A 27,691-nucleotide genomic window follows, 5' to 3' on the forward strand; every position below is an offset into this window, starting at 1 on the left:
TTTCTAATCTCAAACCACAAGCAAGTTAAAATTGGGAACTCCTGGATAGCTTCAAAGACCTAAAATAATAAGGCTGCAGCAGAAAACAAAACACTTGGCATTGAAGATACACCACAGGAAATATGTAAACCTTGATAATGTATACTTGGCAGATTTGTGTTTATTCTCAGCTGTAGAAATATATGTTAAGTAGAGGACAGGTTTAATTTACCATAGTCCAGAAACATCAGACATTAGAAGCAGCTGATTTGCATTCAGACCAACACCAAAATCAGACTTACGAAACTTGCATCATATCTATACCTTGTGCTAACACTAATTTTACATAATATATTTATGCGTTTCTGTCATCAGAAGAAGTAGCTGCTATCAGTAGCCAGCCACAAGGCTCATCGTGTTAAGTCTTCATCACTTCAGATGATCTAGTAGTCATAACCTGCACAGAATTTGCAGTACTGCAAAGTACTAACTGGAAACGATAGAAAGTCATCTATGGGAAAAAAAACCAACTAATTTTTCAGCTAATTACAGTTAGAGAGTGAATTACAGGTGCATTTACATTGGCAGCAGAAATTGTAACAAGTGTCAGAAGCATTACCTGTCTCCCTTTGGGACCTCTTTTTCCACGGAAGCCTGGGATGCCCTGAGAAAGAAATAACCCATCATAAGTAGGTTTTCTTTTCTTCAATAGCTTAAGTTCAAGTAATTAAACCTGCATTTGATTGGAAAAGTCCGTGTGAGAGGAAGCACCATTAAAAAAAAAAAAAATTTGAGCAAAGAATCATACAGACAATGTCCTTTAAGAGAGGGGCAGAAACACAAGTTTTGCTTATGTTTACTGTGGCCACATCAGAACCGCTATGAAGAAGGGCCATAGCCTGCTTCCATCAAGGTACATGGCCAGACATCCTTTGTGCGCAAGAGAAGCAAGAAAAAGCTCAAGCACAGAGTGACGGAGATTAAGACTTCCATGGCTGGTTTTATTATAAACATAATCTGACAAATGACAAATATTAATTATTGACTGAACAAGATTGCTTCAATGAAAACTACTCATTATGGACCTTGGTAGTAAGAAAAAAAATACTTCTAATCCTTGAAGCTCTAGATTAAATGCAAACAATAATTTACAGCTGCTCCCTACCTAACTTTAGCACCAGTACATTTCATTGATTACACTAATCAGATATGACCTATTTATTTAATTTTGTCCATATCAGTTCTGCTTTTAGACAAAGACTCAAATGAATACCTGTACCTTGTACATTTTCTCCATTCCCATTCTAACATATATTGCATTACCACCCACACAACAATATCTTATTAATTTTCTATTAAACCTACCCTTTCTCCTTCAGGTCCTGGTTGTCCTGCCACACCTGGAGGTCCAATGAAACCCTAAAAACATAAGAACAATTCTTGATTACAAGGCTGCTTCCCACCAACACTGCTTGTCCTTTAGTATTGGCCAGCTGTGGGTTCAAGATCCAGGGATTAAATTCATGCTCATTTGAAATCACCAGTGAAGCTCAATAAACTTAAACATGACTAGAATTTACTCTCTAACCAAGACCAAAAACAATTTCCTATTATAAGGGTACAGAATCATTTAATAAAGAAGTACTAAGAAAGTGTTCCAATAAAAGTTGCATCAGAGACCTTATTTATTAGAATAAATGAAATACGAAAAAGCTGAAGTTAACCTGATGTATGAAATAAATCAGAAAACATGTTCTCATCTTTAATAGCACTGTGTGATCACCGCTATATGCAACAGTCCTAGAAAGTCTGGATGTCATAAGCAGAATGTTTTTCTTAAAGTTCAGTCACAATGCATTTCTTTCCCACCTTCCTCTCAGAAAGTCAGAAAACAATCCTATCATATAATGCATTGTATGGACAAGCTGACTCAGCAGAAATGATAGTACAATTTACAAAAATAGTAGTAGAGATGGATTCTGCACTACCAGATTCAGACTGAGATTGGAACATAATTATTATTAGTTACTAAAAAAGAAGCCCTTGCTTTCATCTTCCCCCCCCCCCCCCCCATGTCCTCCGATTGTAATGATTTGGGTTGCCTTTTTTTTTTTTTTTTTTTTTTTTAAATTATGAAAGATAGTGCCCATCTTGTCATCCAGCCTAATGAAAGTAAGGAAAACAAAGGCAATTCTTTTTTCTACAGCTTCTTAAAACAGCTGAGAAGCAGAGTATAGTTAGATTGTAGGAATGTTCTAAACTTAAAGCTCTAAAGATACTTTGAATCATGTTTCCATGCGCCTCCATGGCACAGTAGTATGTCTCAACAGGCTGTGTCATCATTTTTATTTGAAGTTGCTTGTAGAATTCATATACAGGACTTAGCCTTAAGACCTGACAGGTGTTTTTCCCTAAAATTACTCATATGTTGGCCATTTTTAGTTTTGTGTATACAGAGTAGTAACAACTTCTCAGGAAGTGACTGGGATCACTTAATGTCTTGTCGGTTGAGAGGAGAACGAGACAAAATGCATTGAGAATCTGAGCAAAAATAAACCGAAGAAATGTAAAAGATACAATCCCTGAGGGTGCAATATCTGTTGGCACTTGGTCCTGATGAACTAATTTTTCCCATCACTGTAATGAAAACTGACATTAAAACACCCCACCCCCCAAAACCAGACATATGTTTAAGAAGCTGCTGCAGGTAAAGGCTTTTAGTAACTACATTAAAAAAAAAAAAAAAAGACAAAAAAAACCAACAGGACAAAAGCAAATCTAGCAACACAATAAGATTATTTTAATAGATACTTGAGAACACAACACACTGCTCAGCAACCTGTACAACACAAACTGAAGGCCTGAAAACATCTAGCAAAAGGCTCCTTCAAATCCTAGGCAGAACCAGCAACATGCAAGTTTCTGGAAACCCATGTCTACTGCCTGATGGTGAGAGACAGTCTGAAAAAATACTTATACACACACAAGCATGTATAGGCATGTACATGTGCCTATTAAAAACCCACAAAATATAAACCAAACAAAACCAGAAAAAAGCCAACCTACTTTACCTCCAAGAATAATCAAAAGCAAACCCTGAATCAGCAAAGCATTAAGAGCCTTCAGTCCCTGGATTATACACGACTACAGCTGAATCATTCTAAAATCTCAAGTTCACTTTTATGTTTTTTATGTGACAAGATGGTTTCCCTTTATCAACTTCTGAAGCTGTTACAGATTGCAAATGCCAGGTATGTCTCCCTTCTTGACAGCTTCCATTATGGAAATAATGCTTCAGGCAGGAAATGTCCGTTCCTCTTCACTCCCAGCTCTCACCCCCATATTCACTATTGCTTTCTTTCTCTTGCCTACATGCATTCCAAGTGCGAGGAAGGGCAACAATGGAAGACTGCTCTCTGTTGCTCACCATGGAAAAAAAATTAAATCCTCACATATACTTTGAAAGAAACACTATGTTTTCTCACTTGTAGGTTCTGTAAGGACAGAGCAGTTCAGTGGGCATACAACTGGCAGAGCTGAATGAAATTCCTCATCCCTTTCTTATCTACTGTATGGGTAAAAATAGACACGCATGCCAAAATGCTTAAAATGCTTACTTACTCTTACACCTTTAGGACCTGGGTTACCTTCTGGTCCAGCTAAGCCCTATTACAAAAAGACATGAGTTGTACTTCATTTTAAACAACCAGATATGCTCTACTTAAAAGAACTGTAACAGCATTTGTTAACTGTAAACTGGCAACACATCCTTAAAATGATTAGGATTGAAGAGGGTGTAATCAAGCAGTCCCCTGGGAGCATGTTCAGAAAGGTCTCCCATTAATTCATGGCTGAACTTAGACAATGACTGAAACTTCCTTTACATTAAAATTATTTCTTCTGGGAGGAAATTTTTTTCCAGACTCAGTGATCTGGCATTACAGTGACATAATTTCACCGGATTTTTCATAAACTTCTATATTGGGACACATTTCCAAGTATTTTAAATCTAATGTCAGATTAGCATACGTAGTCCAAATGCCCTAAACATTCTATGTGATTCAACACAAACATGTTATCATCCACTACTATATAAAATATTGTAATGCAATTTTAAAATATATAGCCATTACAAACCTAACCCAATAAAACACTGAAGTATTTGGTCAAATTCACCCTTTAAGCAGACACAAAACCACAAAGTCAATTGTTGAATTTGGCTCATATACCTTTATATAGGGAAAATAATGAATACTTCTACTTTTTTGAATGAATACTTCTTACTTGTTTTACTGGACTGAGGTATCTGTTAGCTTATATGTAAATTTAAAAAAATAAAATAAATATTTATATAGGTGCTTGTTTTTATAGAGAGCTGCTTTCTGGCTTTATTGGTTCTCCTTCTCAAATATCTGAATGGGAAAAAAAAAAATCTTTTAATGTTCTGTTTCCTTAAAGGGCTGAAGAAATAGTTTCAGCAGCGAAGTAAATGCATTGGTGAAAATCAGGAGGAACTATACTACAACAGGCAGTTTCCTATTGTTTCTGGACTTGAAATATGAAGAAGATAAAACACATAGAACCACAAGAGGCTTATGAAGGAGCATAAAGTGTTTGGACATTCAGTACTTTGGTAATGTCATTTTCGTATTCCAGAAAGGTACAGCATTACTGCATCTAACCCATCCAAGTTTAAAAGCCACGAGACTCAACATTACCTAAAGGGCACTTCGCGTGAAAGAGGTTTCTTTCAACAATAAGTGACAGGACACAACAAATACAGTTATACTATTAGTAGCTCTAAAAGAGTTAAGATGGTATTTTTAAACAGAACAAATGAAAAAACCCCCCAAACTGCAAAGACATTAGTATAGTTACTGCACCTGCCTGCCAGGGTAACCAACTGCCCCAATATTGCCAGCCATTCCTGGAATTCCCTAAGTGGAAAAAGAGGTAGGGAAAAATTAAAAAAAAAAAAATTAAAAAAAAAAAGGAAAGAAACGACAAACAGCTTTAATGTCATGCTTTGGAGTTTATTTGTTTTATCATGTCTCTTAATATCCAGTCATATGACACAGCTTAAGCTCATGGAAGAATTGCTTTTTAAGCAAGCTACACAGCAACACCCTAAAATTTACTCATCACACAGAAGTAACTCCACCAATTTCAGTTACATGTGCTTTAAAAAGCATTACAAGAAGAGTAGTCTAAGATTGTGAAATACAACAACACACCCCTTATTTCCACACTAAAAACATAGATGCTATTTATAAAAAGTAATTGAGGAGGACTATAGGAGACGGGTCCTTCTAATGAAATAACTGCGGTGGTCTCAGCTGTATTAGAACAGATGTGTTAAATGCTTCATTAAAGAAGAATCCTTGTGTCCTTATAAAGACAAATATTTTTGTTTATTTCAGAATCAGGTCAATATAGTACCAGATCAGTCATGAATGTATAGAACTTCTCTCCATCTTCCTCCTCCTAATCAAATCCAGGTAATTTTTGTTGTTGTTTTACTACTTAACAACTGCGCATCTGACTGTTTATTTTCAGAAAAATGTGCTTTTCTGAAGTGGTTCCAAATGCCATGGTCCCACCACCAAAACATAGGAAGCTCCACCTACCTCTGTTCAATTAATTTCATTTTAAACAAGCCAAGTCCGTTAGTTGGACACTCTCCCAGCCTGACCATTCCACCCACTGTCATATGTCAGTGTTACCATAGCAACGGATGAGAACTTCCTCTCCGAGCTGTTCACAGTTGATTTATGGTGAAACAGCAGTCTTAGGAAGCAGAACTCAGGAGTGCAGATGCAAAAAGGGGTTGCAGTATTTTTTGTTTAAATGAGCTGCCACTGAAATGCTTCTGTCACCTGCTTTCAACCGGTAGTGATTCATCTTCTGACAGATGTTCTGTCATGGAACTAGGATCCATGGTCTCCTATTTTGGCACAGCTGTACCTCAAAATATGCATATATGAAAAAACTAAAAAAGCAGTAGAATCATTGCATTTACAACTTATCTTTTAAAACTTTTCCTTTGTTACCAGCTGTTCAAGGAGTTCCACAATTCACAAATTCAGAGGAATGTCTGTCCTCGCTGTACAAGCTTCTAAAAACTACAAACACAGGTATGTGCTACAGATGACAAGTAACTGGTCTAACTCATCACCTTCACTAGCCAGGCCTGAAAATACCAGCAGTAAAAACTACGTGCAAAATAGAACTCTCTCATCCAAAGTGTTCTCTTAGAAAATACTCTGACATAACTTTTAAGTGATAATAACAAAGGAAAATATTTACAGCAGCAGTATGAGAACACTGAGATATCAAACAGTTGCACATCACCAGTTTTCGTGTTCTTGAACATGAATTGCCTTCAAAGGAACTATATGCTTGATTGCATGAATAATGAGCAGAATTACTTTTCAATGGAAGCTTCACTTTTTCCCCTCCGTGGTGACTAACTGGTTACCTTTCACCTGTAACATCTTCAAAGATTGAGACACACTTCTGATGTTGACTGACTTTTTTTTTTTCACTGGCTATCTCTATCTCACTGCTAAATTATAGTCATCACCAAAAAATGCCTGTGGACCTATAATAAACATCACCACTCATTCAGTTCAGATTTGTGTACAAAACTCATTAAAGTCACGGATGATATTCATGAGTTTCCATCTCCCTTCGGGTGTCTATCATCTGTTACCATCACAGTTTCCCTTTCAGTCATCCAAAAGGAGACTCATGCTTCCATCTATTCTGCCATTAGGAGTTTCATTAACGTTAACAAGACGCATCAGCACTTGGAGGTCTTTGAAGCTTACCATTCAGATTGCTTCTTGAACTGACATGGAAGTGAGAAAAAGCACTGAATAACCATTTCATTTTCTACATGCTAGGAGATTCAAAATGCATTAAATCCGTAGAGGTTTTGACAGAATCCAAACTGTGCCTCTAACAAGAATTTTACACCAACCTCTGCTAAGCCAGTGTGGTAGTTGAAGAAAAACAAGCTGGTCTTTACCATTTCATTTAGACCATTTTTTACCACACTGATCTCTAATTAGGCTGAATTCTTGGTCAGGAACTATCAAGTATTTCCTTAAGCAGTCAGTAATTTACACTGATTGCTTATATTGAACACTTATATTGGATTACGCATTCTTCTGTCCTCAATTGTTCATCTGTATGGTATAGCGTACTGTGCTTTCATCACTTACCTGCTCACCCTGTGGCCCTCGCAGTCCCAGATAACCCTTAAGACCCTACAGGTAAAGAAACAGATATGTGATAGAGTTAAACACACAAAATGGACCTTTTTTCCCTACTCCAATCTCCCTTTATCAAGAATAAAATTATCCAAACTTGTTTGCCTGGAGCATTAGTATGGTTTACATTTAGCAACTCATATGAAAGCTGAGTTAGAGGAGTAAGAAATCTTCATGGCAGTTAAGACAATTTCAAGATATCAGCATGCTTAAAGACAGTTCCAGACTTGTACTCTTTTCAACAAATGAGTACATGGGATGCTTTCACCAGTTACTGCTGAAACTGAAGAATTGGATTTGGTAGGGTGCATTTCCCCGTTCCAAAGCCTTGTCAAGATGTCGTTTCTGAACAAGGCAGTTCAGAGGAGGGGTATAAGTAGAGGGTCATCCCAGACTATTCTAGGAAACTCTCAAGACAGACAGACCTTCCAGTATGCATGATATCTCTTCTTAAAATTAACATAGAAGAAATTCCAGCCCTTATATTATGGAATTTATATTGGTAAAGAGAATAGCCTGTTCCTCATCCCAGAAACGGTGCTGGAATCATGAAGCTGTCAAACTTTACTCCCTGTGCATTGACCATTTCATGCATATTTTAGCACTTAAAGAAAAAAAGAATTAAAAATAGAGCTGGAACCTGCCATCTGCATTGGTACACATGAAAGGGGAATCTTCTTGGCTGTCTTTACACTGTACTAAACATACACAGACAAGCTGGCCTAAAAAGGAGGCTTAACAGTTGTATGATTGATGCAGAAGCCAAGTGTCTGGTCTCCACATCCCTTGCAAGAGGTACTGGGAATACGGAAGTTCCAAAAGCTGCAGTTTGAAAGAGAAAGACCAAAACAATCCTTATTCTGGATAGAAATCTATCATAAAATTGGCCTCAAAGACATTGACTGAGTAGCAGGAGTGTCTTGGCTGATGTCAAACATCTGGCTGCCTTGCAGCACGATGATAGTCATTAGTCAGGAGAGACTTGAGACCCACTGTAACAAGAAGGAATTCTGCGACTGATTTCACCAGATCAGGTATCCGAAAGTTTTGGAACAGCTTCTGTGTGACCACAAGAGTATTTCTGCATGAAATTAATTTTATTATCATATACAAGATTAAAAGATGGAATGATTTGGCTTGGTGATAATTTTAGACAATAGAAGAGAATGACATCTGTAAGGCTTCAGAATTTGCAATTTTGCTATTATAGGCTTGCTTGAGGAATCTTGATCCAAAAGATATGTACTCATTAAGAAACCCAAAGGCCTCATTTTCTCAAAACCCAACACAGCAGGTGTGTCCTTTCATTTTGCTAATCACACAGAGTGCATTGCCAGTTTGCAAAATTAGAATGTATTCTGGATTCAATCTTCTCCCACAGCTTAAGTTTAAATAATTTATATATGTTATCTTGCATCTAAGGAAGCAGGTCTGCATTGCTGTCGGGGAAAAAAAATAAATCTGTAGCACAGGTAGCCAGAAGCTGATCTTGGACAAACCAGTTAATATGAAATATCCCAATTTACTATATTAATGCATGCCTAAACCCAAATTTTTTACTGAATTGCTAAAGCAGAACTAAACATGCCAGCATAAGCTGGTAACTCATCTTTAGCTTTCAAAATGTGCCTCAGAAAGCCATATAGTTTTACAGTCCCAGCCCACTCTGTATTTCATGTGTTTTATCCATTTCAGAATTTTATCCTCTCCTATGCTTAAATGATCAACTAAAGAAGGTGTTGCTAGAAGAGATCTTTCAGTAGTTTATTATGTCTGTACAAGGAGGAAAGGAAAGCAAATGCTGCTATATACAGAAACACTCAAAAAGAAATTTATCATGATTTAGTTTCAAAGTGGGTCAGTTTAGCTGATGAACACCTGCATGGACAGTCTCAAAAGAAGGCACACAAGGAACTGTGAGATGAAGAAGGAGGACTGATACTGGTGTGCATGTTTCTACACAACAGCACCTTACTTCTGCCGGAGGAAAACTGCTCTGAACTCATATTTTAGAGTAGCATGCCCATATTCTTATTCAGAGTTAATATGGCCTTAATTTATTAAAACTCACTTAATGCTGATTGGGAATGAAGCTAAACCATGCTAAAATTAATATAATTCCAAAGTGAGAGTTTTGACATAAGGGTTTCCTTTCCTGTAACTTAGCTAATCCTCAAAATTCTTAGGTTTTTATTAGTTTGGGTTGTATTCTTGAGCTTACCCATGTAAATTAAGACCAAGCTTGCTCTGAGCTAAAATGAAAGTAAACAAGAAGAATACAAGTTCACATGCACTGGTTTGCAAAATGCAGTATCTCCCAATTTCTAATGAAGATTAACACTCTGATTTAAAAGCTCAGTGTGGAAGAGAAAGGTTTGACGCTTCCAACTACAGCAATACAGCCTTCGAGCACATTTCAAAAACACAGCAAGCTGCAAGAATACTTTGGTCTGCGTGAGAGAAAAATCTTTACTGCCAACTAATACAGCTCAGAAAAGACTTCATAGCAAGTTTAAATGTCTGACTTCTACCATATGCCTAGCACAGGGGGACTCAGACTGAGTGAAGTCTGTATATAGAAAATGTAGATGTTAAATCATAACAGCAAGAACTGTTCAAGCCAAATCCTTCCATCTTACTGGTGCCCGTTGTGCTTTATTAGAATTTCTATGCATTTGTTATTAAAATACATCTGGCATAACACCAGCAACTTTGCTAGAAAGCCAAGAATTTTCTGTAACCTCTAAAAATCAGTAGGTGAGTTGTTATACCTAATGCTACAACTGTCAGCTACAGAGAGATACTAGTCTTTCAAAAGTGCAGGAAAAAAAAAATTTCTGGGCACAGGGTAAGTCTAGCATATAAACTGATTGCTATGCACTGTCACATGAGCCTTTGCAATGCTTCCTTATCAGCTCCATGTTGTCACCACATGGCATCTAGTTTTGAAAAACTTCATCGGCAAACAGTTTTTGTGTTTTGGGTTTTTTTCTTCATAGCTCCATTTTATCTTGTTTGCTGATGTTTATTAACACAGCTAAGATTTTACCTAGCATCTCTTAGCCCAAATATCCTAAGGAATGGAAATATCACTAAAAAAAAAACAGCATACATTTAGAAGATGGACCTTTTCTCCATCTAATTCAGTAGAGGAATTTCTCTCACAGAGTTGAGGTTTCCTTCCACTCAAGGAAAATTACACTCTCTAGGAGAAGCAGTGGGAGACACTTGGTAGCATAATGTTGACATCGCCACAGCTACTGCTTTGAAATTTATCTATCTGCCTTACCCCTTACAGGATGCAAAAGTAAAGACAAAAGGAAATATGAAACCCTCTCAGGTTGCAACCTATTTTTTTCCTTCAATGTATCTTACCATATTATACTTTAGTATGTGAATTTTATCAGCGTTTTATAGATGCAGATTCCCGTGATTTACTGTTACACACATATTAAGGAATAACACTAGCCCAAAAACGGTAGCCAAACTTTTAAAAAATCTTTTCCGATGTCATTGTAAAGTACCTGCAACCACACAGGCTCTGCAGTCATTCTCGTACTGGCATGATACCAGGCAAGTTACTGCCCAGGAGTACTGTCCTATGGCTGACAATCTACCCCCCCAGTACTCTGACTAGCAGAGGTAAGTCTGTACAGTGAAGTAGGCCCTTTTTGGGGAGAGGGGGAAGGAGGGTGCTTCCGCTCTTTGAGGTCTCTGGACTGACATAAGGAAAGTTTTGAGTGCTGATTTAAAGATGGTCCTGTCAAGACAGCTCCAGAAATGAGATCAGACAGCTGCTCTGTAAACAGCACTCTCCTCAAACTAACCCTCATCTCCTGCCATTGCTTTTCTGCTTCAAAAGATGCCTGAAAAACAGGCCTTTAAACACTTCATAAACATGCAATTTTCTGTTCTTAAGCTAGAAGAAATTTGGAGCCCTACCCCCAGCAAAACTTGGCTTTTTATAGTGTGTTACAGGCATGAGAAATATGTCATATTTTATATGCAACCACAAGGACACATACTCCAGCACATGGCATATAATGAAAAATAAAGTCAATCACAATAATCTGTTCCCAGAGTCCTGATTATTAACATACATTTGTTTTACTAACTCGTTAAAAAACTTGTAGATTCTCAGCTTTATAAAAAGAAGCACGTCATTTTATAGTTCTAATCCAAAACAGTAGTTTACTAGTGCTGTTCTATTGTATCGAGGGCTTCAAAATCTTCTTTTGGGGGCGGGGGTAAAATGAATCTTTCCAAGAAACTCTCCTAACATAATCTCAGATATTCAGAAAAATAGAACCAAAAGCACATGAATTATGGCTTCTCAAAGTCATTCTTGTCAAAAAAAGTGAAAATAACATGCACACTTGCCTCAAACTTCCACAACACATGTTTTTGTATAAGGACCAAATAACTTTGCACAGGAAGTTCAGAACCAGGCAAATTGTGGTTAGAAAACTTGTTAAACACAGTTTCTTCCACAGTCACCCTGGAATGGGGCAATCACATGCAGTGGAGGGCAGCTAGCATTGCAGCATTCCCTCCACTTCAGCTCTCCAAAGCCACAGCTCTAGCTAATGGGAAATGGATGATAAATTCCATATAAAAAAAAAACCAAGCTCAAATTTCTAGGTCTTTCAGGAAAACACTGACAAAAGTCAATATGACAAAAAGTAATTGCCATGAAATGAACATAGATTTGTATTACACTATTAAAAATATCTGGAAGAACATTACAGTTTTTATTCACTATCAAATAACTCACTGTTTAGAAACTACTCAGTTAACACAAGCTGACTGTCAAAATCAAATAGAATTTGGGACACCATTAACTCATATGTAGGATTTTTTTATCTTCCTTTTTACCTGGATGAGAAAGAATATTGGAAATATGCTATTTATTAAATATTATAGCAATTCCCCAGTAGTACTGGGATACAAAACAAAAATGGAGGTATTTGATTTTTCTGCATTTTTTTCTTGTAGCTGGTTTACTTCACATCTACTTGTGCTCGCATTCCTTTGAAAATATTTTCTGGAGATGACAATGAGCTAACAGCGTGTTTACGTATTTACATATATTGAAAAGCAATAACTAAAGATCAATTATTTAAAACATAATAAATTTGGGCTTGTCATTAAAAAAAACTAAGCGTGAAATACTTTTAACTGTTTACAGGTGTAGTGCTGTTCAAAAGCTGGTATTCTTACAATCTGGGTCAGACAGAAGTTATCTTAAAGATGGTTCTAGTTAGTGTCTGATGTGTACAACATGGCAACAGAGTAAAATTTCCAGTGATGAACTAAGCACGATTCTCTAGAGTCTCTAACCCTCAGATAAGGAGTGAATTCTTGTGGCAGGAAGAGAGCATGATGGCCATAAGATTTTAATTTCCTTGCCCCCAAATATCAGTCTCATAATCCAGAACAAGTGACATCTGCTTCCCATCTAAAAAGCTTTAAAACAATAACTACTTTGTTTTCAGAGCAAAACTATAAACCTGATGAAATAAGAAAGCACAATATTTGGGGAATCTCAAGGTGGGCCAAGATCAGCAGTGACAAAAATTATCAGTGTCCAGGCTTGTACATTAACTCTCAACAGAGGGGCTGCAAATTCTTGTCACAGCTATACATTTTCTCAGTTCACAGAACTGTGGGCCACATGTTTGGCAAAATAAATTTCCACACTCCTCCTGGTGCTAATTCAGTGATAGCTTCCTTTTCTGGTCACATTTTTACTATGTTTTGGTCAAGTCTAGAAATGAATGACTAGATTTAAAAAAAAAAAAAAAAAAAAAAAAAAAAAGACAGTCATACACTTTAAGATCAAGACAATGTTAAATGAAGCCATCTTAAAACATAACATTGAGCATAAACTTTGTTGCAATGCCATTTTTCTTTAGTTTCAATAGCAGGCATGCATTTAATTAATATTCCTTCTCTATATATCAAAACTTAATGCCAAAAATAGCAGGGCCTACCTTACTAACGATTCATTCCATCCTTTCGATGGACACTTTACAGCTGACTTCAGTGTTACATACTAATTCAAAATTCTGCTGATATCTGTTGTCGCTATTTTTCTATTACAATTGCAACACCAAACTATCTTCTGCAAAGACAGCATTTAATAGTACTTTTCCCCCCAGTTTTCTTGCTGATTTTTGCCACCTCACCAGTTTGTCACCATCAGACTAATCAGAACAGCCTACTGGACCTATGTCAGGTGACCTCTCCTTCCACATAAACTATATTCACTCCCTCAGTCTTCTGTGCTCATTTTCTTAAGGTCTCATTTCGTCTATCGACATCCTTCATGTTCTCTTCCCAAAACTATCTGTCTGCCTTATGCTTTCCTGTATACATAGGACTGCCATAATTTGGATATATTACTTAAATGTAGTGTGTGGCACCTGGCATTTCTCATATTAAAAACCCAGCATGTTATGTAGCATCCAAAATTGGAATTTATTTCACCTGAGCTCTATTTTAACAATTCTGACACACATTTGGAAAAAACCAAGTAATTTAGTGCAGAAATACTGAGCACATGACCCCATGGAGCTTCTTCTATACTACAAAATATACAATATAGGAAAAGAAATTAAAAAACTATTACTGAAAACTGAATACAACTGATTTAAAAAATGGCTGTTATCTTGCAGGCAAGCCTATCTTCCCTAGCACCTATTCTGTTTGAGCAGGGGCACGCCATGCCTTTTGAAGAACACCAATCTAAGCAGCTATGATTTACATTCTGTTGCGATGATCTCACTTAGTTTAGTTGCAAGGGAAGGTTTTGCACTGTTGGCCCTGGAGCCTGACACAGTAATCAGTCACAGTACCAACAGCAGGCCTAAAGCCCTTCTATCGCATCTCAACCACCAGACATCCATCTGATGGCCATTGATTTGAGCCAGGGAGGTTTACATGAAAATGGAAACAGAATCTTACCTTCTGGCCTTTGATCCCAGGTGGGCCTGGAAAGCCTATGGGCCCTGGATCACCCTGTACAACAGAAACATCCAGAATCACTGTGTTTCACTGGAACATGACACAGGCCTATAAACATGTAGGACTTCATATCTTCTCTGCATTCTTGCACATTTGGTTTGAAGAAGTAGCTGATGTTGTTTTATCAGGCATAGTTGTTTTTGGGGGGGAAGGTTTTGAGAAAGAAAATTGAAAAGGCAACGGTTCTTCAATTGCAGCCACCTAGTGCAATGCGTATGCTCCTGCATCATACAACATGGCCATATCAGGGCTGGAACAGACTTAGTTCACAACCTCACAACATTTACTTTTGGCCAACGTAAATGGGAATGAAGAAGCTATACAATTCTTGAGGTAACTCTTCCCTCAGAAGTGAGTGGTTTCACCTCAAATTAAGATATATATTTAACTATTACAGTTTATTGTTTGTGTTACTGTTATGCCAACAATCCTCAACCAGGAATCAGGACACCATTGTGCTATGTGCTGCATAAAACATGGCATAAACATAATCTGTGTAAAAGACAAAATGAAAAAATGCATATTGAAAAGGTGTTATGGTGGCATATGGCTATTCTCATTCAAGTTCTTTAAACTTTTCAACTATGTGATGGTACATGTGAATGAGAATTAGAGCATCTCAAACCCTAGGGAGATGGAAAAATATACAGTATTTTAGGGTTGTTGCAGATGGGGGAGGAGGGAAGGTTGTTCCAGTTCTCTTTTCCTTGGTCAGGACTGACAGTGAGGAGACTCACTCTTTCAGGATTAGTGCCCAAATTCAAATTTAATGAGTCAAGGAACAGATCCTGGAAGTGAGTTAGCATCAAAGTAAATTCAAGTCCATTACTTAAGTTGAGCAAATTTGACTTAGGTGAAAAATTAAGAACCCCAAATAGTGAGAACTATAAAAATGCATATAAATCCCCTATTTTTGGATTATAGATGCATTCCACATATGTTTAGGTGTAGGTCATACATATAAATGGGTGGGCTTTAAACTGTTCTGTGGCAGCCTGGACTCATGCCAAACAATATACCTTGAGTTTCAGGTAGATGTGTATAGTTCACAGCACTATGATTAGACTGCCAAAAGCAAAAGCTGGTTAGATTAAAATAATGTTGCAATTTCTACAAAACTGCCCTTCAATTTCTTATCAGTGCATCAACAGACACATTTCTGAATTTTGCTCAGCAGCCATTTAACACTGAAAATATATATTTGTGAATTTTAGGGTTTGACAGCATGTATGCATTAAAATAAAAGTTATTTTATGTACACACCAGCAGTTAGTAAACAATAGTTATTTGCTAATACTTGCTTCATTACGGAGAGTGGTCCTGGACTCCTACAGTGTTTTCTACTTAGCACAAATGTTCCACAATTGAACAACTAACAAATGCTGTGAAACTTAGCATAAATAAAAGATATTCTAAAAGATATAGCATAGGCTAACACATAAGAATACAAACATGCAATTACCTTTTCAGTATTATCACACTGATTTTAAATTTTCATACATAGTCACTAGATTTGCAATCTAAAAATGAAATAATCCCAAGCTTTCAAGTCCACAATTTCTACGAGGAACCATTTAAAATAATTATACTCAAATATTTTGGGCAGAGAGAGCAACCAACCACTAGTTTGGCTAAAGCAGCTTAGGAGGAACTAGCAGGAAAAGCCTCTGAAGTGAAACGACAAATCTTAGCATCAAGAGTCTGTTAAAAAACGTGGTTAAATACAATGTGACATGCAATAATGTGTGTGCACTTGTCATCACCAAATTTTGTGTGTCTTGCACAACTTACTGGACTAATGCAAGGTACTAAAGAAAACTGGAATCTGTACTTCATTAATATCAGAGTGAACAGAATTGAAATTCATTTGTTCTAGAAGTCCTTACCTTTTAATTTTTTTTTAATTTTATTTTTTCAAATTAAATCAAATATATAGTTTAAGTTTCAGCTTTGAATATGATTTTTTTATTTGTCTTTGGTTCATTACATCACCTGTATCTGCACTGGTCAGTCTCACATAATTAAGTGTCAAAATATACCAGTGTCACAGTAAATAGAACAGCACAATGCTTTGTAACTTGTCTGAATGTTAAACAAGACTTCAACAAAAGAATGGGACAGACAAAACATTTTTCTGTAATTAATAAATTATTACCTTTTCTCCATGTTTTGCCTGTCCTGGAGAGAATCCTGGGTCTCCTTTAGGGCCCTGTTGCAGACAAATTAAGCTCATTAATATAATCAGGGAAGAGAGTTTTTAATGATATATGTGGAGACAAGTATTTTCAACTGTTACAGCAGGAGAAGGGGGAGTGTTCACATAAAATGCACTTGTTATTACAGATTTTTCTTCTCATAACTTTTTCAATAAAGAACTACAACAAAACATAACAGTGTGAGTTCACATCAAAATGAGATTTACACTTTCCAAATGTCATAATGTCACAAAAACTTTTGATAAGCAGATTTTATTGGTAAATCCGAGCAGGATTACAGCAGACACCTCAGCTGAAATGCTGTCTCCCCATGCCTCTACCACTTCAGGACACCACCTATTCCCCAAACACTGTGCAATATTATCGGGCTGTGTTACTGCATTGATCATAATCTTGTCCAGACTTCCTCACGCTCAGTACCTGCCCCACACCGCACAGACTGGGAAGGACAGAGCTGTAAACAGGCAAAGGCCTCTGTTTAATTACAAATTACTTCCTAGCAGATGAAACAGCTCATCATTCTTGGCCAGGAATTACCATCCGCACCCAAGGGTCTGCCACACCAATCTCTCCCATTTCAAATCACCGCTGCCAGAGCCTGCAGCCACACGAGGCGCCAGGCATCGCAGGCAGACGTGCACAGAGGCCCGGGGCCTGCAGGGCCCAGGAGCCGGGGCTGGTCAGGACCAGGCGGGCCTGGCAGCCGGCCCTGCAGAGCTATCAGCTTACAGGCAGCTCTGCCACCACAAACCCCGCAGAGTCAAATTCACTGTCCTTAAAACCGGAGTCACCAGCAAACGGCACCTCCTGAGAGGGCGCTGGGTGAACTGCTTCACGATGACCGAGCAGCCACCCACTCGGGGAGTTCCCGGAGCTGTAGGTTGAAACCACACTCATGCACTAATAACTGAAAATACAGTAATTGAAGAGGAAATGGGGAACCCCCTGGTCTAATTCATACTAAAAGCTGCATGCAAAAGGCACTGTAACATTTCATTGAGCTGTTCATATAAATGGCACAGGCTACAATGGTGCTCTTGATTTGAAAGCTGTAGAGTAACGCGGGGCGTTACTCATAAGCATCAAGATCTACTCTTCTCACTCAAAAATACATTTTACGTAGCCAAGGAAATAAAAGTTGCTATTAAAATTATGCCATAGCAGTGCTAGATTAAAGATGATATGTGCCCTTCATTGAAAGAGAGCTGAAGTTGGGAAAAACATTTGCTGGCACAATCCCACTCTCAGGGGCAACGCTGGATGCTCAGAGGGACATACAAAACAAGCAGCATGCGCCTCCCTGATGGTCAGCCATTTTAGATCTGTAAGATCCAGGGCCTTCACTTTAAATGCTAACAGGCCTGGCCCTCCTCTTGTGTATGGCACTGCAGATCCAGGGTTATCCTTTCCTCTGCGGTTAAGATTTGTACAGGTGAGGCCACTTGAGAAACTAAACTTGTTGAATACTAAAAGACTGGAAATACAGCAAAATGAATCTGTTGTATTAAATTGATGTGTCAGGTCACAGAGAACACAGTTCTTCAGCATGGCAGGAGTTATCAGAGTATCTTCCAGCTGATTTACATTTTGGAAGGTAAATAATTATATTCCTTGAACATCTCCAAACTGTCTTCCTGCTTCCATTTTCCAACATGGGCATATTGGACTAAGAGGTGTAATAAAATTGTGATCAGCTCTCCGCTAGTAAAAACACAGGCCTTCTGATAACTCACCCATCACCTTTCCTTTCCCTTATAAGCACAAATAATTCCCCATAATTTTTAATCTAAAAACCAAACAGCCACTGTCATGCACAGCCTTCAGTTGTGGATTAACAACATGTTACCACAGATCAAGATGTGAAGATAAAATAAAGCACTTCATTATTTAATCTATGTAACATTACAGTGTAGTTAGAATAGTGCCAGGATCCACAAACTAGATTTTCTTAACTAATCCATTTTTCAGAGAGCCAGGAACACAGCCAAACCTCATGAATACTTTTAAATGACTTTAAAAACACACATAAACTTTTTATCAGGAATTAAATGCAGAGGACATCATCTATCAGTTGGAACTGCTAGCACACGCTCAGGGCTGGGTACTATACAGTAAGGGTATTAGCTAATGTCCCATGCTTCAAAAGCAAGTGCATAAAGGATGCTTCAGCACAGGAGGGAAAAAACGCATGTATCTAAAAGGCAGAATAAAATTCTGCATTAATTTACTGCCAGAAAATTGTTGCAATTTGTCTGCAATGTTTTAAGATCAAACAAAAGTGTGTTTTGTTTCAGCTTACATAGTCAGTGTGGGTCAACTGGATCTTCCTAGTCAAAACTTGGTGAGCACCTGGCTAATTTTTATTTAAAGAAAAGTGTTTCAGAAGATACTTGTATTGAAAGGATAATTTATAGTCTAACAAAAATGAAAGAGATCACTAAGCACGTAGTAATATATACATATATGTATTTTTTATATATTTATAAAATATATATAGGTACATGCACACATATACAATTCCTTCTATTCTTAAAATCATGGAGACGGCTACAGAACGGATCAGAATTATGATCCAGTGGAGGGGGAAAATACATTATAAAACAAATCCTGGAAGTAATTGGTTATAATTATTTTCCTAGCAATATATTCTATTAGTCAGCATAAATATGGTAAAAATTAATTGTGACTCTCTAGGTTTAACTGTTCCTACAGAACTACATAATAACTAAAGCTCACACAGACAAAAAATAGAGTCACTTGGTTTCACAGTGTTTGACACTGAAAGCTTTATTAAATTTCTTTTTATGTCCTCAAGCAGTTTTTAACGCCTGTCATGACTGGTCAAATTCCTGCCATTAGGAATCGCACTAAAACAAATCATGGTTGCTGTTGTTTTTTTCCTAACATATCTATCAAATTGTTCAAACTAAATATGAGTTGAAGGCATTCTGCAACTGCACAAATCTGTCAAATCTATTTAAAGGGCCTATGTTACAGAAATTTGAAGGGTTTTATTTGAGCTTCCAGTCTCGTATTTTGTCTTTGGTTTTAAATATCACATCCATAAATCTTCAGAAAATTATTCTAGCATATTAATAAAGTGATGTCTGAAATATTAGAATATTTAAATATCAAAGATTAGACATTGACAAAAAGAGGAATTAATAGAGCATGACAGTCTATTTTTCTTCCTTTTTTTTTGTTAAAAAAAAAAAGCAATTAAATGTTTATTTTCACTTAAGTTCCAGTTTATCAAAGAGGCTGAGCTGATTTACAGGAACTCTTTTGGGAAGCACAGACTACTTGCAGGGATAAGTTTCCAAGTCACCATTCTTCACACACAGGGGTTTTTCCTCTGAATAAACTGCTATTTTGTTTTGATTTGAAGTTCAATTTGATTGATTACATTTAATTAAAACATGTTTATAGTAACAGTCTCCATCTGTAAACCAAATGAGGCCAATTGCTCCTATTATAGGGAACAGTTCTGGGGCTTCCAAAAAGTCATTAAGAATTTTATGTATTTACATGGCAAAATGGATAAATTAACTCACCTTTGGACCCGGCAATCCTGGCAAACCTGGATTACCATGTGGTCCTGGAATACCCTATAAAAAAAACAAAACCAAAAATGAGTGGGATTATTCAGTACTCCACTGAAAAAGAGTGAACAGTTTGCAGAGTCATTTTACTGCATCATTGTTGCTTTTAGAAGCACTCGTTAGGATTTTCAAAGGATTTTCAAGAAAAAAAAATGCACATCTTCCTAAAAAATTGAAAGTGAAGCTGAGTACTTCCCTTTCTTTTAAACATCTCAGTTTCTATTGTCCTCCCTAATAATTCTTAACAGGTATTTGTCACACAGTCACTGCAATATTGCTCTCCAGCTACAAAACTTGGAGGCATGGGATAAAAATCAGAAAAAACATATTCTGTGGTATCCAGCTATGCACTGCAAAGAGAAGGAACTGGATCAGTTCTTGCTGACTTAAAGGATGACTCAAAGCAATGTATTCTACCTCCTCTAAACAAATCATGGACAAAAACCCTTCACCAACCTGATTCTCCCACAGCCAGTGTAGAAAATTGGCTTGTTACTAAAAGAGTTGGACTTAAACCATTCCAGGAACAGCACAGGCTATCAGTACAATCTTTATCTTCCAGGATAAGTGTCTATTCCTGCAACATGGTCAACAATCCTCACTCCTTGACAAACTGCACATTAGGGAAAACGCTTGTTGCAATGGCTGTCAGCAGCTATTCATCTTCCAAACACTGAAGGACCAAACTGGTGAAAACCTATCCCTGGTAAACTGGCAACAAAGCTTTTGTTGAATTCACTAAAGCCAAAATTCCACCCAAACAATTAATGCAAATACCAAAAAAAATAAGAATCCTTTTCAGCTTTCTCATATATTCAGTGGTCTAACAACAGATAAACTCAGTGTGCGTCCCCCTCACATGAGACTGAATTTACTGATTATACCTTGCAGTAACACTGAAAGCTGTATCTGTTAAGTGCTCCCTCTCACTAATGACAATGCTGACATAATTCCACAGAAATGCTAATCCCATGTGCTACTTAAGAGGTCAATTTGCACACTGGCAACTTTGGAGGGTCTCTCAAGGATTTAGGAGAAAGGAAACAAATAGAAAGTGCCAATATAGCTGCAGTGCTGAAGTGGCTCTTAGCTTTTGCTGCTTGCAATGTTATTATCTTGGGGCATAGTACTGCAACACAGAGATGCAAAAGCATCCTCATGAAATGAGAGGCATCAGGGGAAATTTGTCTGATCACCAACTAAATTCCAAAAATGCTGAAATTTCATTATTGAGAAACTCAGAACAAGCCCAGACACTTAGAAAGTCTTAACTGTCAGATGTGGACTTCTCTACCATAGAATTAGAGAGATCAAAATCAGTTTTTAATGGAGATCTCTAACCATTAATCAGGCATTAATACCATGCCCAAAGTGCGTGACCCATGTGAATCTTTGTCAGGATCAGGTTTGGACACACAGCCGAGAGACCCTGAAGGCGGCCCAGGCAATGCAGCTCTGCACTCTGCTGCTTCCCTTCAACACCTCAAGTCACATTTCAGGATCAAAAATGGCAGTTCATGTGAAGGAAGACAGAAGTCACAGGGCAAACTGGTAGATGTGGACATGAACTTTGCATCAACAAGGTTTTATGTGCTTTTTGGCTCAAAAAACTTGTCTATCATACCGTGTATCTTCACTAGCTGTACTTGTTTGAATTTATCAGTGTTGCACAAATTAAAGAGCACTGACGTTTCAAAAACATTTATTTCTCTTATCAAATGGTTTTATAGACTTTCTTGGCCCATATAAATGTGTATTTTAAACTCAGAACTACTGGTAAACATTCATCTCAGCCTTTTCCATACTTTACCAGACATGCTACTGTAAGCTGTCTCTTCACATTGGAATGCGTCCTACTCAATAATTAATCCAGAAAACTCACACGGTAGAGCACTGTGCTCTTAAGTACTCTATACCTGTAAAAAAAGACCTGCAGAAAAAACCAACCAACCAAACAAACAACTGAGCAAGAGAGATCTCCCTGACAGGCATGGCTTTAAACATATGGGCAGCCTCCTCTAAACCAAAGACAGGCTTCTGATTGTGAGGATCTACTTGAGTATGTGGGATCCTGCCTCTGATGCCAGATGTATCCTCAACAGAGGCAACACAGAAAGCCAAGTTGTTAGAATTGTCAGCTCTTACGTAGGAGGATAATTTGAAAAAAGGATCCAAGAAGTCAGGAAGATATGGCTTTGAAGGAATATTTTTCATTTTATACTTTTAAACGTGTCTCGTCCACTCCCTTGCCTCCAACTGCTCTAAAGCATCAGTTTGGTTTTCCGCCCCTTTGACCAATGCACTTTCCTACTCAGTCAGACCAAGTTCTGAAAGCCAGCAAAGCACAGGATGTTCAACACATTATTGAGCAGCAGCTTGTTTAAATGTTCCTCAAAGGCTGAGTCAAAACTCCTCCCACACATCTGCTGAGCCTTCATATAAACTACGCCCTTATCTCCCACTTGTGATTTGCCTAGATAAGTACACTCCAGCCATTACCACTTACATACCCAAATACCATGGCCCAAAATCATATACACAAATCCTCACCTGTTTCCTCTAGCTGCCCTTCTCCTAAAACCCCCCAAATCAACTATGACATCACGGACTCCTCAAACATTTTTTTTGTACACAATTGTGCAAACACAGATTTACCCTCTTTTGCCCTGTCAACTAGTCCTTGCAGCGGCACAGGCTTCTCCCTTGCTCTCGGCAGCTGGGGCACAGGTTTCTGCTCACTGTGGCAAAGCCTGTGCTCTGTCCCTTGGCACAGGGCAAGGCTGCTGTCCCTGCTCATGTTGGGGTGCACTCAGTCACACAAAATAAATCAATGTTTGCTACTGTAGCTCATGTCTTGGGCAAATTACCCAGATATCTATCACCCCTTTTATCAAGCTGCTGTAACACAAGAGACTAAAACAGATTTTGGGGAGTATTTTTTTTTCCCTCCCTCTGTCTTGCAGTGGTTAATTTTGTATCCACTGCCTGCTCCTTTGTGGCAGTGACATGCATTGCTCACTCCCCCTCATTCCAAAAACAAATTAACATGACCTTAGATTGCAGCAGATGGGAGCAGCATGGAAAAACTAAAAGTTAATATTGCGAGCAGCAAAAGCTAGGTACAAATGAAACAATGCTCTGTGTATGCACCCCATACATGGAATTATCTATGCTGGAGGCTCACAGCAGAAAAAAACCCCAAAAAACAAACAACCTGTTTGCTTTGCCTTACTTTAATCTATCTGCCAAATGTTAAGAATCATACACTTTCATAATCACCACGCATATGAATAAAGTTGAGAAAAACAAAACGATGCAAACTCCAGTTTGATTATTGCTGACCTGCCTAGAGCTACAGAACAACATAGCCATTTTACTCACCCGAGGACCTCTCTTTCCTGATGGACCAGGTAAACCTGGAGGACCTGGAGGACCCTGGTGATAGAAAATGAAAACTATTGAGGCTAAAACCTGATACAAGGACAGTATCACAACTCTGAATCAGACCAGTTCTAACTGATGACTTTCTGCTCATGCAGACCTTCTCAACTTGAAAACCAATTCCCAAACTACAAGCATGTGTGTTTTTAATCTGCCTTTAAATCAGATTTCTGTTTAGAAAGTATCTTATGTCAGAGGAACTGGAGCTTACAATCTAGATAGCAATTTCTACTTAAGTGTATTTGTATTAAAGGAAGAAGAGATCAATTCAAGAATTAGAAACAAGCAAGTGCAGTGTATTTCAAAACAAAGAATGGAGAATAATTAAGCCTTTTGAATAAGCATGCTGGCATGCCAAACACATTTTAGAAAAGTCAGGAGTAACTGAAAAAATGAGATACTACCTCGCAGAAAAGACAGACATGAAACAGAAGAAAATAAATGTGGACAAATGGTTATTCAGTTTCCTATTACAAGCTTCTGATAAGAATAACTGGTAGCATGTTTGTCCTTGTATATAATAAATATCATTCTCTTTAAAGAAAATACAGATTATTTTTTTAAATGCTAGCATATAACCACATGTATCTTTTGCAAATAAATCAGATTATTAGTCACTATAAGAATATTAGACAGCATACCACCCTCTGTATATCTAGTTTTGACCATAGAAACCTTTCCTTTTCTGTATGTGATTGCTTCACATACAGGATCTACTTCATTGTACTTAAATACGAATGAGAGATCTAGACTAAAATGTGCACTGATTTATAATATATTTCATCTATCATGAGTCCTAAGGAGGCATGGGCTAGTCTTAAGGGTGAATTCAGCTGCATCCAAATGTCAGCACGGGAAGTCCCAGCTTTTAAAGAAACCAAGTACTCCCGCCACAAGAAAAGATGGGCATCAGGAAAGTCAGATCTCATGAAGGAGGTCAGTCAATGATAGATAGCACTCCTGTGTTCTGTATATACTACAGCCTCTCAGCTGAGGCACTAGGCAAAACACTGAGTATCATACTGCCCATCACCAAACAACACTGCTGAAAGCTGGCAGGGATATCAGGGAAATCAGAAGGGCAACTACAGTGGCTGAAATGGCCAACTCACAGGCTTTGCGAAAAAGAGAGGGGAGCGAGGGAAGAAAAAAAAGACAAACACCCTTTGGGGTTTTATCAGCAATCAATGAATCATTAAGACAAAAGTTGCATTTTTAAAAAACTAAAGTTTTGTGGAAGTGCTATTTCTTTTTCCTTGGAAAGATAACTTCACTAGCACAGAAGACAGTGCTGATTACGAACTTTAGGCATTGTCAAGCCAATTATATTCATTTGGCCAAAATACAGACCACTTTGGACAATTTTGGGAAAAATGTTCCGAGGAGAAAAAAAAAAGATTTTCCTCTCCAATTAATCATAATAATCTTAGGAGTTTAACTATAGTGCAACTGCCTGGTTATAGTTGGGAATATTCGTATGTCAATACATACTGCATTAAGTCATGCTGAAACCCATACCTGCACTTCCCTCTCTGTGTAATTTAGAAGACAAATCTGTGTACCAGTCCTGGTCTTTAGGTCAAACTGTAACTTGTCATACTTTTACCATGGGAGGCTCACTATTCACCCTGATTGCATAAATGCACACTAGCATCCTCATATTTTTCTAAAGTAAAAAGACCTTGTGTTTATTAACAACAACAAAAAAAAATACGTGGCTGACACATGGAAAGCTCTTGACCTGGCATTCTTGTCCAGGTCTAAAAACATACCTGAAATGGCACAGAGCACTCCTACCCTGCCACTGCTGAAGCAGTATGCTTTCTAATATGTCCTCTCAAATTCTAAGTTCAGAGATGCACTTTGCTTAGAAAATTATCCTGGGACTACAAGGGGAGACATATTATATTTTTTATTAAGTAAAATCATTGCAACTGGTGTGCATTCTTTTGTGATTTGTGGTACAAAGTTCTTCTATATCCCTGTTTCAGATGCATTCTACATTTCCTTAAAAATACGTTAATAGCCAAACCCCAATTTTCCTATTAGAAATCTTAATGAGTATTTATTAAAATCCCTGATCTTTGCTGCTGATTTATTGAATGAGGGCAGTGAGAATATTTTTCCCTATGTGACTTTTTAATTTTTTTTAAGTAGTACCCATTTCCTTTGGAATAATAAAAAAACAAAACAAAACAAAAAAAACACCCAACAAAAACCCCACAAAACAAGAAACCAAAACCCTCAAACTCCCCTCACTTTGATTACACTAATTCATAAGTAATTATCTCTCAATCTAAAAAACACAAAAAGAAGAAAATACAACCAAAGCCCTCAGCAACCCCTAAAAGAAGCAATAAAATAGATTTTGAACTATGCAGCCAGAGATGAATAATGCTTTCTCAAGCTTTCTAAAACAAAGTCAACCACTGTAGATGAAGTCTCTGGTAAACAATAATAAGCAATTAGCACCAGCAATCCAGGTGTTTGATTAAAGTATTAACAAGGACTCTCCTTAACCAGAGTATGTTACTCCTTAACCTCCAGCTCAGACTCCTCCCTGCAACTCAAGCAACAGCACTGCTGACACCAGACTTAGACATGTAAATCTTCCTGAAACCATTTTTCCAACTAGTTCTAAGAAGTTATTCCACTCTATGTACTACTTCAACCTGTGAAAGCAACTACAACTTCAAACCAGCATGACTGTTTTTATACTAGCTAGGAACCTTTTATGCCTCTTAAGCATCCATGTAAGCCACAGAAGTCAACATCTGAGAGTGAGCCAATCTCCTTAAACCAAGGAATTACTCATTTGTTTGAATAGCTCTTCCTCCAACTACTGGAAACAGTAATTAAACAAACCTGAAGCAACTAAAAGTGTTAATGTGTTTGGGGTTTTTTTGCATTTCACATTTTAATCACCACCAAAAAAACCCCAGTGACTTTGTATAAATATTACTGACACAAATTTAAAATTTATTTATTTAGTAAGATCAGTTTGCTCAAAAGAGATCACGGGTACCTTAAGAAAGGTACCACAACTTATTGTCCTTGGAATTGTAAAAAAATTATTTAGCTATTGAAGGGAGAAGCTCAAGTTCCAAATAATTATGGCTTAATCCTGAAATAATAAAAGTAGATGTTACTCTTCCAGAAATTTTCACTACCTTTCAAATGGTCATTGGGATGAATGTAATGGTGAACTTTCACAGACATTTTCTAGGATACCGAAGCCCTTCTATGGATGCATGTGTTTTAAACTTGCCCTATGCCAGAGGTAATAGGAAGCATTTCAATTACATATAAGAAGTCCCTAAGATTTCAGATGCACAGCCGTAAATTCTGCATTAAGTAGTTAAACCTTCTGCACAGGCATATGCTGATCCTGTTGCCATTCAATACCTAAATCATATTCACTAAAGTTTCTCTTGCAAAACAACTATGAAGTTTCTCTTTAAAAGATGTTTGACTATACCCCAACCACTCAACCTCAGCTCACCTCAAACACTTTTAAAAGACTAAGTTAAAGAAACATACGAGTTTAATGCTTGATCCATCAAATACCTAAGGCAGGTTGTCCTTCAGCAAAACAAAAAAACCCATGAACCTTTCTGCACACCATCACCAAAATACCTGACATACAGCAGGAAAGTAAACACAAACATCAGGCTCCAAACCTAGTCTGAAACACTCTCCATGAAAGGAGATTCCACTTCTAACATTGCTAATATCACTTCTTCTGTTGTGCAGGTATCACTGATTAGCTATGTTTTCTTTATGTCCCACCTAAAATTTTGTATCTTGCCACACCTTCTATGAAGTATTAACTCACCCTTTGCAGAACTGCAACATTTGTCCCTTACTTTCATTACTAAACAAACTTTTGTTTTAACCTTTGCTCAGAATCATATTTTCTATGACTGCGCCACTGTTACTGTAACCTTCTGCAATCCTTCCAGTCTGTCTACATCCTTTTCAAAGCTCATCATCCAAAACTGAGGATGCTTCTTCAAACTGCAGCCTCAGCGTACCCAAGCCAGTAGAAAAATGGCCTGTCTCTGATAGTCGCCACTCCTGGTAACGTATCAAGCATCACAGTGGCAAGATGCGTTTATTCTCTAGTGCACTATAACATCACTCTATCACACTC

The 27,691-nt window shown here is 37.6% G+C and overlaps 1 protein-coding gene across 5 annotated transcripts in view; it reads right to left on the reverse strand.

Annotated features, from left to right (window-relative positions):
• Nucleotides 1-27,691, reverse strand: part of COL24A1 (collagen type XXIV alpha 1 chain) — a 151,896-nt gene that overhangs the window by 105,470 nt on the left and 18,735 nt on the right. For all 5 annotated transcript variants that reach the window (XR_007507118.1, XM_049809387.1, XM_049809386.1 and 2 more), the window contains exons 4-12: nt 23,479-23,532; nt 20,050-20,103; nt 16,435-16,488; nt 14,220-14,273; nt 7,206-7,250; nt 4,863-4,916; nt 3,601-3,645; nt 1,345-1,398; nt 599-643 (exon numbers count right to left, since the gene is read on the reverse strand). Coding sequence is in view for 4 of the 5 variants with exons in the window: in XM_049809387.1 (XP_049665344.1) it covers nt 599-643; nt 1,345-1,398; nt 3,601-3,645; nt 4,863-4,916; nt 7,206-7,250; nt 14,220-14,273; nt 16,435-16,488; nt 20,050-20,103; nt 23,479-23,532 (459 nt within the window). In the remaining variant the exon portion in view is untranslated. The remainder of the gene's footprint in view (nt 1-598; nt 644-1,344; nt 1,399-3,600; nt 3,646-4,862; nt 4,917-7,205; nt 7,251-14,219; nt 14,274-16,434; nt 16,489-20,049; nt 20,104-23,478; nt 23,533-27,691) is intronic.

Source organism: Accipiter gentilis, chromosome 8 (genome assembly GCF_929443795.1).
Source record: "Accipiter gentilis chromosome 8, bAccGen1.1, whole genome shotgun sequence".
Classification (NCBI taxonomy): Eukaryota; Metazoa; Chordata; class Aves; order Accipitriformes; family Accipitridae; genus Astur; species Astur gentilis.